The 13,909-nt window shown below is 37.5% G+C and overlaps 1 protein-coding gene across 4 annotated transcripts in view; it reads right to left on the bottom strand.

Moving 5' to 3' along the window:
- EGF (epidermal growth factor) overlaps positions 1 to 13,909 on the bottom strand; it is a 102,691-nt gene that overhangs the window by 48,611 nt on the left and 40,171 nt on the right. For 2 of the 4 annotated variants that reach the window (XM_003269351.4, XM_003269352.4), the window contains exons 6-10: positions 6,815 to 6,940; positions 5,285 to 5,407; positions 4,148 to 4,270; positions 2,830 to 2,955; positions 1,591 to 1,727 (exon numbers count right to left, since the gene is read on the bottom strand). In XM_003269351.4, the coding sequence (XP_003269399.3) occupies positions 1,591 to 1,727; positions 2,830 to 2,955; positions 4,148 to 4,270; positions 5,285 to 5,407; positions 6,815 to 6,940 (635 nt within the window). The remainder of the gene's footprint in view (positions 1 to 1,590; positions 1,728 to 2,829; positions 2,956 to 4,147; positions 4,271 to 5,284; positions 5,408 to 6,814; positions 6,941 to 13,909) is intronic. The other 2 variants (XM_030798013.1, XM_003269353.4) reach the window with 1 other exon arrangement.

Below are 13,909 nucleotides of genomic sequence, written 5' to 3'. Positions count from 1 at the left end.
TTAAAAGCCCAGACTTCACCACTACACAATCTATTCATGTAAGACAACTGTACTTGTACCCCTAAACCTATAAAAATTTAAAATATATATATATATATTTTAAAAGCTATGGGTCAGTTGATAATTTAATGAAAACACTGTAGAATTTTAACTGTGAGTACACATATGTACATAAACTTACAATCAATAATGAGACTATTCAGAAAGTGGTAAGTCGTTAAATAATGGGTTACTCTTCTTTCTAAATGAAATAGAAAAGGTTATGTTTCATAAATACAAATAGGGGTACTTCATTCCACTGGTACTGTGCTTCTCAAACTCTAATGTGCATAAGAATCACCTGAGAATATTGTTAAACTGCAGATACTGATTTAGTGGTCGGGGTGGAACCTGGAGGACTGCAGTTCTAATAATCTCCAGGTGTTGTTGACACTGCTGGCTCAAAGATCACAATTTGAGTAGCAAGAAAATAAGAAAATTAACCCAAGAAACAAAAACCAGCCACCTGCCTTAAAATTCATTCTAGGTCTCCATATTCACTTGTTGTAAGAATATTGATTCTGCAGGAATAAAACTAGTTTGGTAATAAATGAATCTTGAACTACCTTTTTTCTATTAATTATTTTTTTCTGTTATTGTAACTGTTCTATGAAACCATATAGATTCAGGTCAGGGAAAAGAAAGAATTGTTTGCTAGTGTTCAATTGCAAAACTTTAATTTGCAAAAATACTTCTATTCGGCTACCAATCCATACCTATTAAATATAGAATCAATTTGCTTCACTTTGTTTCTTTTGGCCATTTACCAGACTGCTTCAAATCAGGAAGAAACAAAAGCCCAAAGTTTGAAAGTCTAGGAATTAATGTACCACACAGTAATAACTAAATAATTATGCAGGGTAATTAATAACTATATAAATTTATCATTATTGGGTGATTAATCTCCAAAAGACACTGTAACATCATTTCAAGCACATTCCAACCTAGCACAGATACAACTAAGAAATTAGAGATCAAATGGCCAGCTGACACAGAAATTCTAAGTTACACACAAAACTCATATAAAATGTTTATGTAAATAATGTTATTAGTTAGATTGCCATTCTCATGTGTGCTATAAAACTTACGTTCCCTGATTTTCATGGTTAAGAGGTCACTGAATCTCCTCCCCCAAAAGACATATGTAAAACACAAATTACTAATCCATACTTCCTATGCCCCAAACTCAACCTCCCACTCCTCTCACAACCAGCAAGTAATAAAAAACCGGGTTATGAAGCTCCTTCTATATGCATGGCACTGTGCTAGTCTCCCATCCTCATCTCCAAAGAGGAAACTAAACTGAAAATCCTGTGTGATCATTTCCAATAAAACGGCTAATCGTAGCGAGGACTAGGGTAGCATTATGATGGCAAGAAAGTCCTTAAAATTTCTCAAGTGTTACTCCAATATCTATATTTAACTTGTTCTGTGCCTAATCATTCAGAGATTAGCAGAGGATTTTCAAGTAGGCCAGGTCATTTGTTAGGATAAAATCCTCTACTCTGTCCTTAAAGCATGTCCACATCTGTTCAAGTAATAAAACCATACCTTATTTTCCACAGGGTCATGATCTAGGGCATAAACCATTCCCATCTGCTGGCTGAGCAGAGTTCCATAGTCTGTTCCATCAAAATGCATGTGTCGAATATCTTGAGAATTGGCAAACAGCAAAAATGGTTGTGGTCCTGTTAACCAAATTTCAAATATGGCTGAATTTAAAACGTGCCTTAGAAACTAAGAGGCATCTCTGACTCTTCCCTCTCACTGTACCTTTTTACCCAATTTCTACAGTGCTTGTTTTCTTAATTTCCCTCTAGTGTGGTATAAGTGAAGACAGGCAAGAGGATGTCCTCTTCCAGGAGGTGACATATTGCCAGAATTTCATCTCTGGCTTCTTCCCTCTCCAGGTATTTGCTTTTAAAAGCTACTTACTTACAGAAAGAGACAGTGTTAAATAACCAACACCATAGCTAAATGATGAAAGTCTTAGGGTTATACATCTTCTTGATTCACACATACTGAAACACTAATATTAGTAGATTGTATACTTTCATGTCCAAATAAGTAACTTTCCCTGGCCTGGGCACTTCTCAAAGGGAGGCACAATGATTTGAGTTAATAGCAAGACCCTTGATAATTTTAAGGATTTAGGTTATGCTATATTAATGAAGGCCCTGAGAAGTTAACAGTATTGTGGTTTCACTAGGGCAAGGTGTACAGGATCATCATTACATGACAGCATTATGAGCATTACATGTTAAAAACATAATGAACCTTCAGGAGATATTAAATCAATTTGGTATAAATCTAGAATTTCCATGGCTGTTGAAGGATGCAAGAGAGGTAATATCAGAAGACAAAAAAAATAGCTGAAGCATACAACTTTATATTGAATTTTGACATAAAAAGGACAGAATTTGTCAGTGTTATGATTATATTCACTAGAGAGATAAAAATCAAATCAATCAACAAATACTTCTTAAATGCCTCTTAACTACAAAGTGTTTTAAGACTATTCTTGTCATGACTTTCTCATATACTAAAAATATCCTATCTGATATTATGGCAAATCTTTGCTGGATGCTAATTAAGAATAGAAATAGTCCTTAAAAGCCTGGTTACTAGTTATATTGTTATTACTCATATTATTCATATTTACAGTGTGATTTGCTTCTTTTCCATTTCAAAAATACAAAACCATAAGCAGTTAACTTTCCATCTTTCTAAACAAAAGGTTTTCATGAATCTTTTTTCAGGGACACAGTTCCAAACAACCACAGCACTAACCTGAAGCTGCACAGCTTTTTTTATCCAGTTGTAGGTCATACCCAGGAAAGCAATCACATTCCCAGGATACTGGGCTGAGAGGAATGCAGAGCTGGCTACATCCACCATTATCAGGTGAGGAACAACCTACAAAAACAATTGCTTGGTAATGATGCTATGTCATCCAAAATATAATTATTTTTCATCAAAGGATGGGGGCGAGCCAACCATTTGTTGATTTTTTTTTGTTTGTTTTTTGTTTTTGAGATGGAGTTTCACTCTTTCACCCAGGCTAGAGTGCAATGGTGCTATCTCGGCTCATTGCAACCTCCTGCCTCCCGAGTTCAAGCAATTCTCCTGCCTCAGCTTCCCAAGTAGCTGGGATTACAGGCATCTGCCACCACACCCGGCGAATTTTTGCATTTTTAGTAGAGAAGGGGTTTCACCATGTTGGCCAGGCTGGTCTCAAACTCCTGACCTCAGGAGATCTATCTGCCTCAGCCTCCCAAAATGCTAGGATTACAGGCATGAGCCACTGCACTCAGCCCATATGTTGATTTTTTAAAACATTTCCACAATCATTCATATGGTTGCAATCAAGGTTATTTTTCAGAGATAAAAATCAAAATGTCACCCTATAACCCAACATCTTGGATGTTAATCCTTCACATTCCAGTGGCCCTTTTCCTCTTATTCTACCAATGAGTTCAGGAGCAAGTGCACTGGCAGCTGTCTAGAACGAAAAATCCATTTGATGAGTTTGGCAGCTGGTCTAGCTCTTCCTAGTAATTTTTTTCTCTCACACATTTTTAGCTGCTTGGCTTTGTTTTATTAGAAAATCAAAAAAACACACACAATTCTTCTGCTAATTCTGAGTTACATCCAGTTATCTATACACTTAAGTCTCTGTGAAGATAAAAGTAGAGAGGTGTTTATTAGGTGCAAGAAACAGACTAAGCACTCTGCATCTGAAGTCTCATTTAATCGAGGTGGCAAGTATCAGTATCTCTGCAGTTGAAGAAACAAAGACCAAGAGAGGGCAAGTATCTAGACCAAAATCAAAACTGCTAGTAACTGGTAATGCTACCTCAGGGCTGTCAAGCCTCAAAGCCCTTGCTCATAACCACTACACTATGCTGTCTAAACAAAAACAAAAACAAAAAAGCCAAAAACCCAAAAATACTAAATTTAAATCTATGTTAATCTGTTGTATCAATATCTTTCAGTATACAATATTGGAAAATCGATTCTTCTTTGACAACAAGATCAATTTTTAGATGTCACTGAGCAAATGTATGTTTTCAAACAAACAAAAGGTAAATAAAGCAAATAAACTCACCGCTACATGTTTTCCCATCTCTCTCAAGCACCGAGCCTTCAGGACAGAAACATAAGGGACCTTCTGATGTCAGAACACAGTCATGGCTGCATTCAGACACATTGCTTGGACAGGAAACAAGTTCTAATTAATAAAGGACAAGGTCAAGATTAGTATTAAATCAGGTTTGCAAAAATTTATTACAATCAGTTGCTAATATTGCCAGGTGATCCTCCTGCTTTGACCTCCCAGTGTTGGGATTACAGGTGTGAGGCACTGTGCCTAGCCTTAATTTTTTAATGTATAATAATGGTATTGTGGTTATGCCTGAAAATTAACTGGACATTAAATGATAGGAAGGAATTATAGTTAAGTTTTTTAGATACAATAATGTATCATGATTATGTTTTTTACATGCCTATCTTTTAGAGATATACAATGAAATGTAGTACCCAATAGTTATTTTTAAAAATTAACAAATTAAAATAAAAAAGAGATAGACAATGAAATATAAGGTAATACAGACAAAGAAACAGGAAAATACCTATAATAAATAGATTTTAGATGATTTGTTTCCCAACCTTAGAGGTTCTGATTTGATAGGTCTGGGGTAGAGTCCAGTCATCCATGGTTTTTGTTTTGTTTTGCTTTTTGAGACAAGGTCTCACTCCATCACCCAGGCTGAAGTGCAGTGGCTTGATTTCGGCTCACTGCAGCCTCCTCCTCCCAGTTCAAGTGATCTTTCTGCCTCAGCCTCGTCCATAGCTGGGACCACTGGCGTGGGCCAACATGCCTGGCTAATTTTTTTTTTTTTTTTTTGTATTTTTAGTAGAGATAGGGTCTCACCATGTCGCCCAGGCTGGCAGTCATCCATGTTTTAAAAAGCCAAACAAAATAAAACTCCAAGGTAATTATGATGCACAATGCTGATTGAAGATCACCAACCCAGATCATAGCCACCTTGGGACAGCATTAGGAGATATACCTAATGCTAAATGATGAGTTAATGGGTGCAGCAAACCAACATGGCACATGGATACATATGTAACAAACCTGCACATTGTGCACATGTACCCTAAAACCTAAAGTATAATAATAAAATTTTTAAAAAGAAAATGAAGACAAATAATGCAACAAATACTTGTTGCTATGACTTACGATGACATCGTTTCCCATCAGGAAGCAGAACAAATCCTACAGGGCATGTGCAGTAATAGGATCCAGGGGTGTTTTTACACCCAAGAGTACAGCCATGATTCCAAAAAGCACATTCATTAACATCTGCACAATGACAACAGCACAATACATTCAAATGGCTATTTTTGAAAATAAATTGTGCTATCACTAATAAGTCATCACAACGCAGGGTATCTCGCATTTGTATATGCTGTAATTGATCATGGAAAGTCTGTTTTCCATACTCTAGCAAAGGGTAAAATAAGTCAATTAAATGATGATAAAAGTCATTTCTATTCTGTCACATTTTATGCTTTTGTTTTCCCTGAGATAGAGTCTGGCTCTGTCACTCAGGCTGGAGTGCAATGCCACGATCTCAGCTCACTGCAACCTCTGCTTCCCAAGCTCAAGTGATCCTCCCACCTCAGCCTCCTGAGTAGCTGGGACTACAGGTGCACACCACAACACTCAGCTAATTTTTGTATATTTTGTAGACATGGGGTTTTGCTACATTGCTGAGGCTAATCTTGAACTCCGGGACTCAAGTGATCTGCCCGCCTTGGCTTCCCAAAGTGCTGGGATTACAAGTGTGAGTCACCACGCCTGGCTCAGCTTATACTTTCAAATACAGATTTTCATATTAGAGTAACCTTTGGGAAAAAGGTAGTATTATTTCCCTTGAAATGATATAGCATGCCATTTAAGTTAGGGACTCCTGAAAGCTCTTTACAAGCTTAGGACATTTCTTATTGTGCTCTTCACCCTTCAAGACTGACCAGAGCCCTTTCCGTAAATGTGGAAACCTTCTCCAGCAGTTTTATTCTGGCTGAAGCCCCAGCTTTCCAGCTCACTATCTCTATGCCATGGCTTTCACCCATTGGTCCCATGTAAGCAGGGGGTTATAATTAACAGGCAGATGCTAGAGTTACCTGAGGTCTCACCCCAGCTAATTCCACTGGATGTGTGCTGCAGCCATTGGATTCTTTTCATCACTAAACTACTGCACCTTCCAGGAAAAAGGACATAGTATTTCTCCTGAGTTCATTGCACTTGGTCCTGAATCTCAAAATAGGAGGATCCCTAGACAAACCAGCCTGGTTCAGTTTCCCAGGCTTTCTACTAGATCTTCTTGGGATAAGATAGGAGTCACATACTCTCTGAGACTCTTATGATCCCTATGAAACCACTCCCCTAAAAATGTACACATACTGAAATTTTGCACACAAATGCAGAGGTTGGTAGAATCCACTTAGAGAATCCTTGCCTTGTATCAACCCCTAAGCATCCTTTCAGAGTGTTTGATCTAGAAACACAAGATATGAAGATAGGAAAGTATTATAAAGGCTTTACAAACAAGAAAAAATAAATAAAAAATAGTCTTCAGGGGTGGTGCGGGGGACGGGAAGAATGGACTTGAAGTTGGTTTTCCACTGAGGCTCTGGCTGGCCCACTGAAAACAAGCCGCTGGCTCAGTTGAGCATGCCTCCCCTCAAGCAGCGACTCTTCCATTACCTTCACAGTACTTCCGGTCTCGACTTAGGGCATATCCCTCTGCACACGTGCACAAGTGTGACTGGGGGTCTTGCCCACACACAGTGCTGCTGCAGTTTCCTTTCCTCAATTTGCGAAGTTTCTGCTCTAAAAGAGAAGATGCTTTATTTGGAGTGGGGCCGTGTTTTGACAGAGGACACTGCTAAATCTCTTCCTGATTCTTAAGAGGTCTTACCTCCCTACAACGTCTGCAGCTGCATCTCTCACGGAGGCAAACTTAGCCAGAGCCCAGATTCCCCAGCATCCCGAAGCCCACTTTTTTCTCCAACTGTATTACTTCTCCAAAACCTCTCAGGATTGGGCATCCTGATTAGCTGGAGATGTCATTTCTTAGGTTGCGAATACTGAACACTACTTATTAGCTTTTTCATTCTAATTTACTTTTATCACAAAAAAGCACACAAATTCTGCAAATGAAATAATCTGCTTAAGAAATAAAAACAGATTCAAACCTAAGAATACTTTTTTTTTTTTTTTTTTGAGACAGAGTCTCCCTCTGTCACCCAGGCTGGAGTGCAGTGGCATGATCTTGGCTCACTGCAACCTCAGCCTTCTGTGTTCAAGTGATTCTCCTGCCTTGGCCCCCTAAGTAGCTGGGATTACAGGCACACACCACCACACCCGGCTAATTTTTGTATTTTTAGTAGAGACAGGGTTGGCCGGGCTGGTCTCGAACTCCTGACCTCAAGTGATCTGCCCACCTCAGCCTCCCAAAGTGTTGGGATTACAGGCATGAGCCACCGTGCCTGGCCAAGAATACTTTTTAAGTGTAATAGTTATAGGTTAGATATTTAGCTGTTTTTAATATCATTATTTAATGAACATCTTTCAGACTCAATATATACCATTGCCATATCTCTGCTCCTCAAATTTCTGAAGTTATTGCTGCCAGTGTCCCATGTGTTCCAAATATTCCATAATAAACAGTAAAATCTGCTCAGTGAGTTGGGTGTTTGGGTTGAATTAGCCAGCTATATTGAACAAGTGGTCAATTTTGTACCATTGATTTTCAGAGCCAGAATTAAGGGCTAAACTAGTAACACCTACAGTTGGCCCTCCATATCTGTGGATTCAACCAACTTAGGACTGAAAATATTTAGGAAAAAAATTCCACAAAGCAAAGTTCCAAAAAGCAAAACATGAATTTGCCACATGCCAAGCACTATGTTGAATTCACAAGAATGAAGTGATGTAGGCATTGTATTAGGTATTATAAGTAATTTGGAGATGATTTAAAGTATATGGGAGGATGTGGCTAGGTTATATACAAATACACCATTTTATATTAGGGACTTAAGCAACTGCAGATTTGGGTATCTTGGGGGATACCAATCCCCCACGGATACTGAGGTACAACTGCATATCTCTTTCCAAAAAGTTAATGAGATTTTTGTCTCTTTTGCACCTTATGTTTTGCCCATTTTAGAAACAATAGGACCATTGTAACATACTATGAGAAATACAGGAGTAAGCTTGAGCGTAAGGGCAGATACCTAGAATGCAGGTAGATACAGAGGCCAGAGGTCTGGCAAGAGGTGAAGGCCAAGGAAAACTATTGGGGTCATGGATTCTGAAGCCATGGCATTGTTAAAATCAGCTAGAGCTGATGTATCATGGGAAAAGCTAACAACCTGAGGAAAGGACTGCTGAGAACACCACCATTGCTGGGAAGGACACAGGAAACAATCAGCAAGAGTCTGAGCAAAGTGGGCAGAGGGCCTGAGACTGTTCTCCAAATAGGCTTGGTTTCTCTGATCTGTTTATCTACTAATAAAGAAGTCTCCTCTGTCTGTACCCATTTCCTTCTACTTTAAATCTCAAAAGATAAAATTTCAACACATTTAATTAAATGGTCAAATTGGCTTTTACTTGGGATTCATGAATTGGGCAACATCTTGTCTAAAAATAGACAGATGCTACACTGGCTGTGGCAGCACATTCAGTTTTGTGATATCACTTGAGCATGATACATATAGTGGATTGGTTAACATCAGTTTACTTCAGGTTACTTTCCTCGTAAAGGTTAAACCAGATGGGATTTCCTTATGATACCAGTTAAAGCTGACCTGTTTGGGGATTTGGCTATCATCTCTCTCCTGATCCCTCAGGGGGTCAGATAAACAAGTTAGTTTTGGTTTGTTGATGTGGAATTTTAGCATGAGTGACTTCATTTTGGTTTGGTCTGTTGGGGCCTATTGCAGGAGCTCAGTCCAAATCAGTTGCCTCCCATAAATTTTATTTAACATCACTAGACATGACCAATAACAGTAAGATTCAGTAGAAACATATCCTTGCCCCCTTGAAAATGTCCCTAGTGTACATTGAGATAAACGGAGAGTATGCCACCCTCTAGAGATTCTGATTTGGTAAATCAGAGGCTCAGGAATCTGCATTTTTACAGAATCAGGAGTGATTATGTCAGGAGGCTGCTTCACACCACACTTTGAGAAACACTAGCCTAATGTACTAGTGAAACATTACACCTTCATCTTAGTTACAAGTAATTACTTTTAGCTAGTCTGTATTATTTCCTTATTTTGAACCTGTTTTTTCAAATCTCTTTACAAAATTAAATGCAAAATCAGTCTTGTCAACTTTCAATACCATTGCAGTATTACCTGCTAAATCAGTTAAGATTTACATTGAATGTTCTTATGGATAATTGATTCCAAAAATTTTATTTCTTGCCTATGATTTTTATGCCAATTATATATGTATAGTTACATTATTTTTCATATTCTAGTGCTTCACTTAAACTATCAAAATTTTAAGCAAAATTAAAAACAAAAGGGCCTAAATTTTAAAAGTAAATGACTAAAATTAGAAACTTGTAAATATTGGAGACAAAATTCATCCACTTTAAATTTCTTTTTAAAAAGCAGTAATGTGTTTAACTTTTATTTTTACAAACTTTACAAGTTAACAACAAAAATCCAGGAAGGTTTGAGTTGGCCTTTTAATAGCACTGAAATGCTACACTTTCTTGAGGTAACAAAAAATTGAAACATCATGCTTCTTTCAAAAAATCTTTCCTTTGCCCTATAAAAATCTTTCCAAACTCAGCATGCTGGATGATTACTGGATTATGAATCAGGAAAACTGAATTTTGTCTTGGTTCTTCCTTTTACAGCACATCACTTTATCTCTTTGACCTAAGTTTCCTAATTCACAAAATAAACTTGTTGAAATAGATATTCGCTGAGATCTCTCTTTTAAAAAAATTCTATAGTTATAAACAGAATTAAATGTTGGTGAAAAATTCTTCTGAGTTTATACTTCTAAAGATTATCAAACCTTAATTACTGCTTATAGTATGGTAACAGAGAATCAAACTGTCTAATGAAGAAAATAACTATTGTCTCAGGTATAGAAAATGCTTTATTCTTCTAGATCCAGTATATATTTTTCTTTTTTGCCATACATTTCTACTACCTCTCACCTGGATTTGTATCTGTTCTTATCACAATCATCCCCATTGTCACCACCACCATTATGTATATGCATCTTTCTTCCATTGATAAATTTCTGAGGATAAAGCATGTGCCCTATTCACATTTATAGTCCCAGTAACACCTAGCATGGTGCCTTTTACAACATAGGCATCCAGTAAACGTCTAATACATCCACAAAAAAACCCTGTGATCATGTCACCTGCAACCTAACTCCCTATTTGTTTTTTCCTCAAAGTTCCAATCAACCTTAGGGGTAGAACTCAAAACAGTTTGCCACAAGATGCTAGCCAGTACTTTTTCCACTATACCATGGTGCTGATGGCTTTTAGTGATGCTTATTAACAATATACAATCACTCTTCAATAATGGACATAGGCAGGAAAGAAATCACTATTCTCCTCTGCCTAGTTGTGCTGATGACGTGACCTGAATTCAGACACTAAACACTTTAAAAGGTCATTTTAGGTGGTGGCAAAACACAGAGGATTGAGGGTTATATTTTCTTTAATCTCCTTAATCTTCTGCTGTTCTTTAGCTTCAAAATAGGCCAAAGCCAGCACTGAGAATGCTGCTGCTGACCTCAGATAACACCCCTTCTCAGAGCTGAGCAATGAGGCTTAATTACCTCTGAGATCAATTAAAGCTCCTAATCATGGAGTTTAATGTCCACCACCAACTGCACCTTCAATAACTGCCTGGCTAGCACACAGGCACTCATGAGCTTTACTATAGCCCAGTGAATCTGTAGATTTTACCCTGGCCCAGTTCTGAAACAATGCACTTGGGATTCCCTTTCCTGTTTTTTTCCACTGATCACATCTTTGTCTACCTCAAATTCCATGTAAGACTCACCTCATCAACAAAGCCTTTCTAGTATCTTGCATTCAAACCCATTAACTTTGGTCATTCTAAAGTCATAACTAAATATTTGGCATCTCCAATATTTAGCACATAACAATAAAAATTTTGAATAACATTTTGCAAAGTATTTATATTATCACATTTCATTTTCATAACAAGCCCTTGAGCTATGCAATGCAAGTATCATCTTCCATTTTACAGATTAGGAAATAGTGCCTTGTTAAGGATCACATAGAAAATAGAGTGTAGAACTGGGATGCTATTCCAAGCCCTTTGACTGTAACCCCCCTCTTTTTACCAGATATGTAAAATTCTATGTGTGTGTGTTTATATTTATGCATGTGTATAAATATAAACATGCACATAAAATATGTTAGTTTTATGAAATGTCTATAAAAACCTGGTTATATTTTTGCTTCATTTGTTTATCGTCTTCATCATTAATGAGTTCTTAGTAATGACTGCCTCAACGTCCTCAAAAAACTTCTCAAACTGAAGAGTATGGAAGTTTACTCTTGTCAGTAATAGAAATACAAGGAAGAAAATACAAGAATGGCCATTCTGTGCTGTTGGAATTCCTAATTACAGTAAAAAAAGAAAAAAATCACCTAGCCAGAATTTAGCCACTTGGTATCATATCCATCTGTACCCTTTTAGGAATCAAAAAGTAAATGAATCAACAAACTTAAAGCACTTTAAAAATAATGCTTTTGGCCAGGCGCAGTGGCTCACACCTGTAATCCCAGCACTTTGGGAGGCCAAGGCAGGCAGATCACCTGAGGCCAGGAGTTGGAGACCAGCCTGGCCAACATGATGAAACCCCGTCTCTACTAAAAATACAAAAATTAGCCAGGTGTGGTGGCACGCAGCTGTAGTCCCAGCTTCTTGGGAGGCTGAGACATGAGAATTGCTTGAACCTGGGAGGCGGAGGTTGCAGTGAGCTGAGATCATGCCATTGCACTCCAGCATGGGTGACAGAGCGAGACTCAAAATAAATAAATAAATAAATAAATAAATAAATAAATAAATAAATAAATAAAATGCTTTTAACTCTTAGAAGAGCCCTTCAGGCCCATTGAGTCTTTTCTTATTGTATCCTCATTTCTGGCAGTTTGGTTGCCCATAGCAGGAAGATGGAAAATACAAGGTATGACTTATGTATCCATAATTAAAAATACATTTTAAAAAGACAAGGTGTGTATGCCTGCACTCCCATTGTCACCACCGCACCCCACCCACATTCACCAATGGTAGAAGTGGCTGCGTGAGTCCAGTGTTCTTTCTTACTAAGCCCAGATGTAGCCTTAACCTTGCATTCCAGACCGCCAGTGTCAATGGCTGCAAGACAGTTGGTAATTTCCCACACAGACTAGAAACTCCAGGTCAGGGTTCCTTCCAGAGAAAGATAGTACAATTTGAGTATCAAAATGGTAATAATTACAGTGAATAAAAATGTCTATTTTTAAAAATCCATGACTTTATAGAGATGATTAAAGAAAAAGTGACCTTTGGAGAATACTGGAGGGTTAGGACACTAACCCTTTATTTTGAAAACAGGTAAATTAAGAAATAGGATCGAACACTGAATTTACCTTTCCTATAAAAGCTCCTCCTCCTCAGGACAATCATATATCTGATTTGGAAAGGCTCCTCTTTGTATAAGAATCCCAGCTAATATATGCATAAACAGTGATAGAATTAGAATGTCATTGCTTTGAACCTCTAATAAAAAATGGCTCCAGGCGGTGATAATCAATAGCTTCTAAAGCCATTAAGCAAAAGGCTGATGGGGAACTTGCAGTGGCTGGACCAGGCTGGTGACCTCTGAAATGCTAATTAATTTTGAACATCACGAAAAAGAATAAGAACCAGCCCCATGTGCCTTTTAATGTGATACAAAGGGGAAGCTTACAGAACCACCTGCAGTGCCACCCATAAAGCATTCTTGAAAACAATCTGATCCTGATCAGATTTCTAAGCCTAAACTACCAATTTATAGGTAACAAGGAAATTAGAGAAACATGTTAAATGACACATGGGGATATAATCTGCAAAATCCAGAAAGTGAAAAATTCTACAGGACTAATGATCTGGTTTCCTGAATAAACAAGTGGCAAGAAAAAGCCTCAGGTTAGAAAATAAACAGAGGCCACAGCCAGGCATGTGAAAACCTGTAAGATGTGAGAGCCAGCAGCAAGAAAGAAAACATAAAAATGATAAAGAGCCATTTCAAGTATTTAAAAGACATTTCAAATGGCAGCCATTTGGTGTCAGGGCAAACCCACCTTTGCCCCAAACCAGTCCTATGCTTGCTGCAATGGCATGTATCCTTGTAAATGTGACTCTAGTCACTAAGAAAATGTCAATAACTACAAATGATGCTAAGAAAATATAGCAATCCATATTTTACTAATATTTCCATGAAGAATAACAGAATTTTATGTGTTTAAACTAATAATTTAAAATTATATGAACTAAATATTTATCTTTCTAGGATGATTCTTTTCCAGTGGTTTCAAAATAACCAAGATTTTATAGTAGACACTCCAGCAACAAAATAATCAAAATGAATTAGACTCCCACCTTGGCAATTTTAGCTATACTAATTGCTTCCAGAAGCAAGTACATTTCCAGGTGGAGACAATTATCCTTCATGAACTCACAGGATTAAATTCAGCCATCTTTTTGTGCATGAAATGAATGTAAAGCATTTTACACAGTGTTAGTCATAAATAACCTTCAT

This window comes from Nomascus leucogenys, chromosome 18 (assembly GCF_006542625.1).
Source record: "Nomascus leucogenys isolate Asia chromosome 18, Asia_NLE_v1, whole genome shotgun sequence".
NCBI classification, from domain to species: Eukaryota; Metazoa; Chordata; class Mammalia; order Primates; family Hylobatidae; genus Nomascus; species Nomascus leucogenys.
The sequence above is the reverse complement of the archived record's forward strand: the minus strand, read 5'-3'. Positions and strand labels throughout refer to the sequence as shown.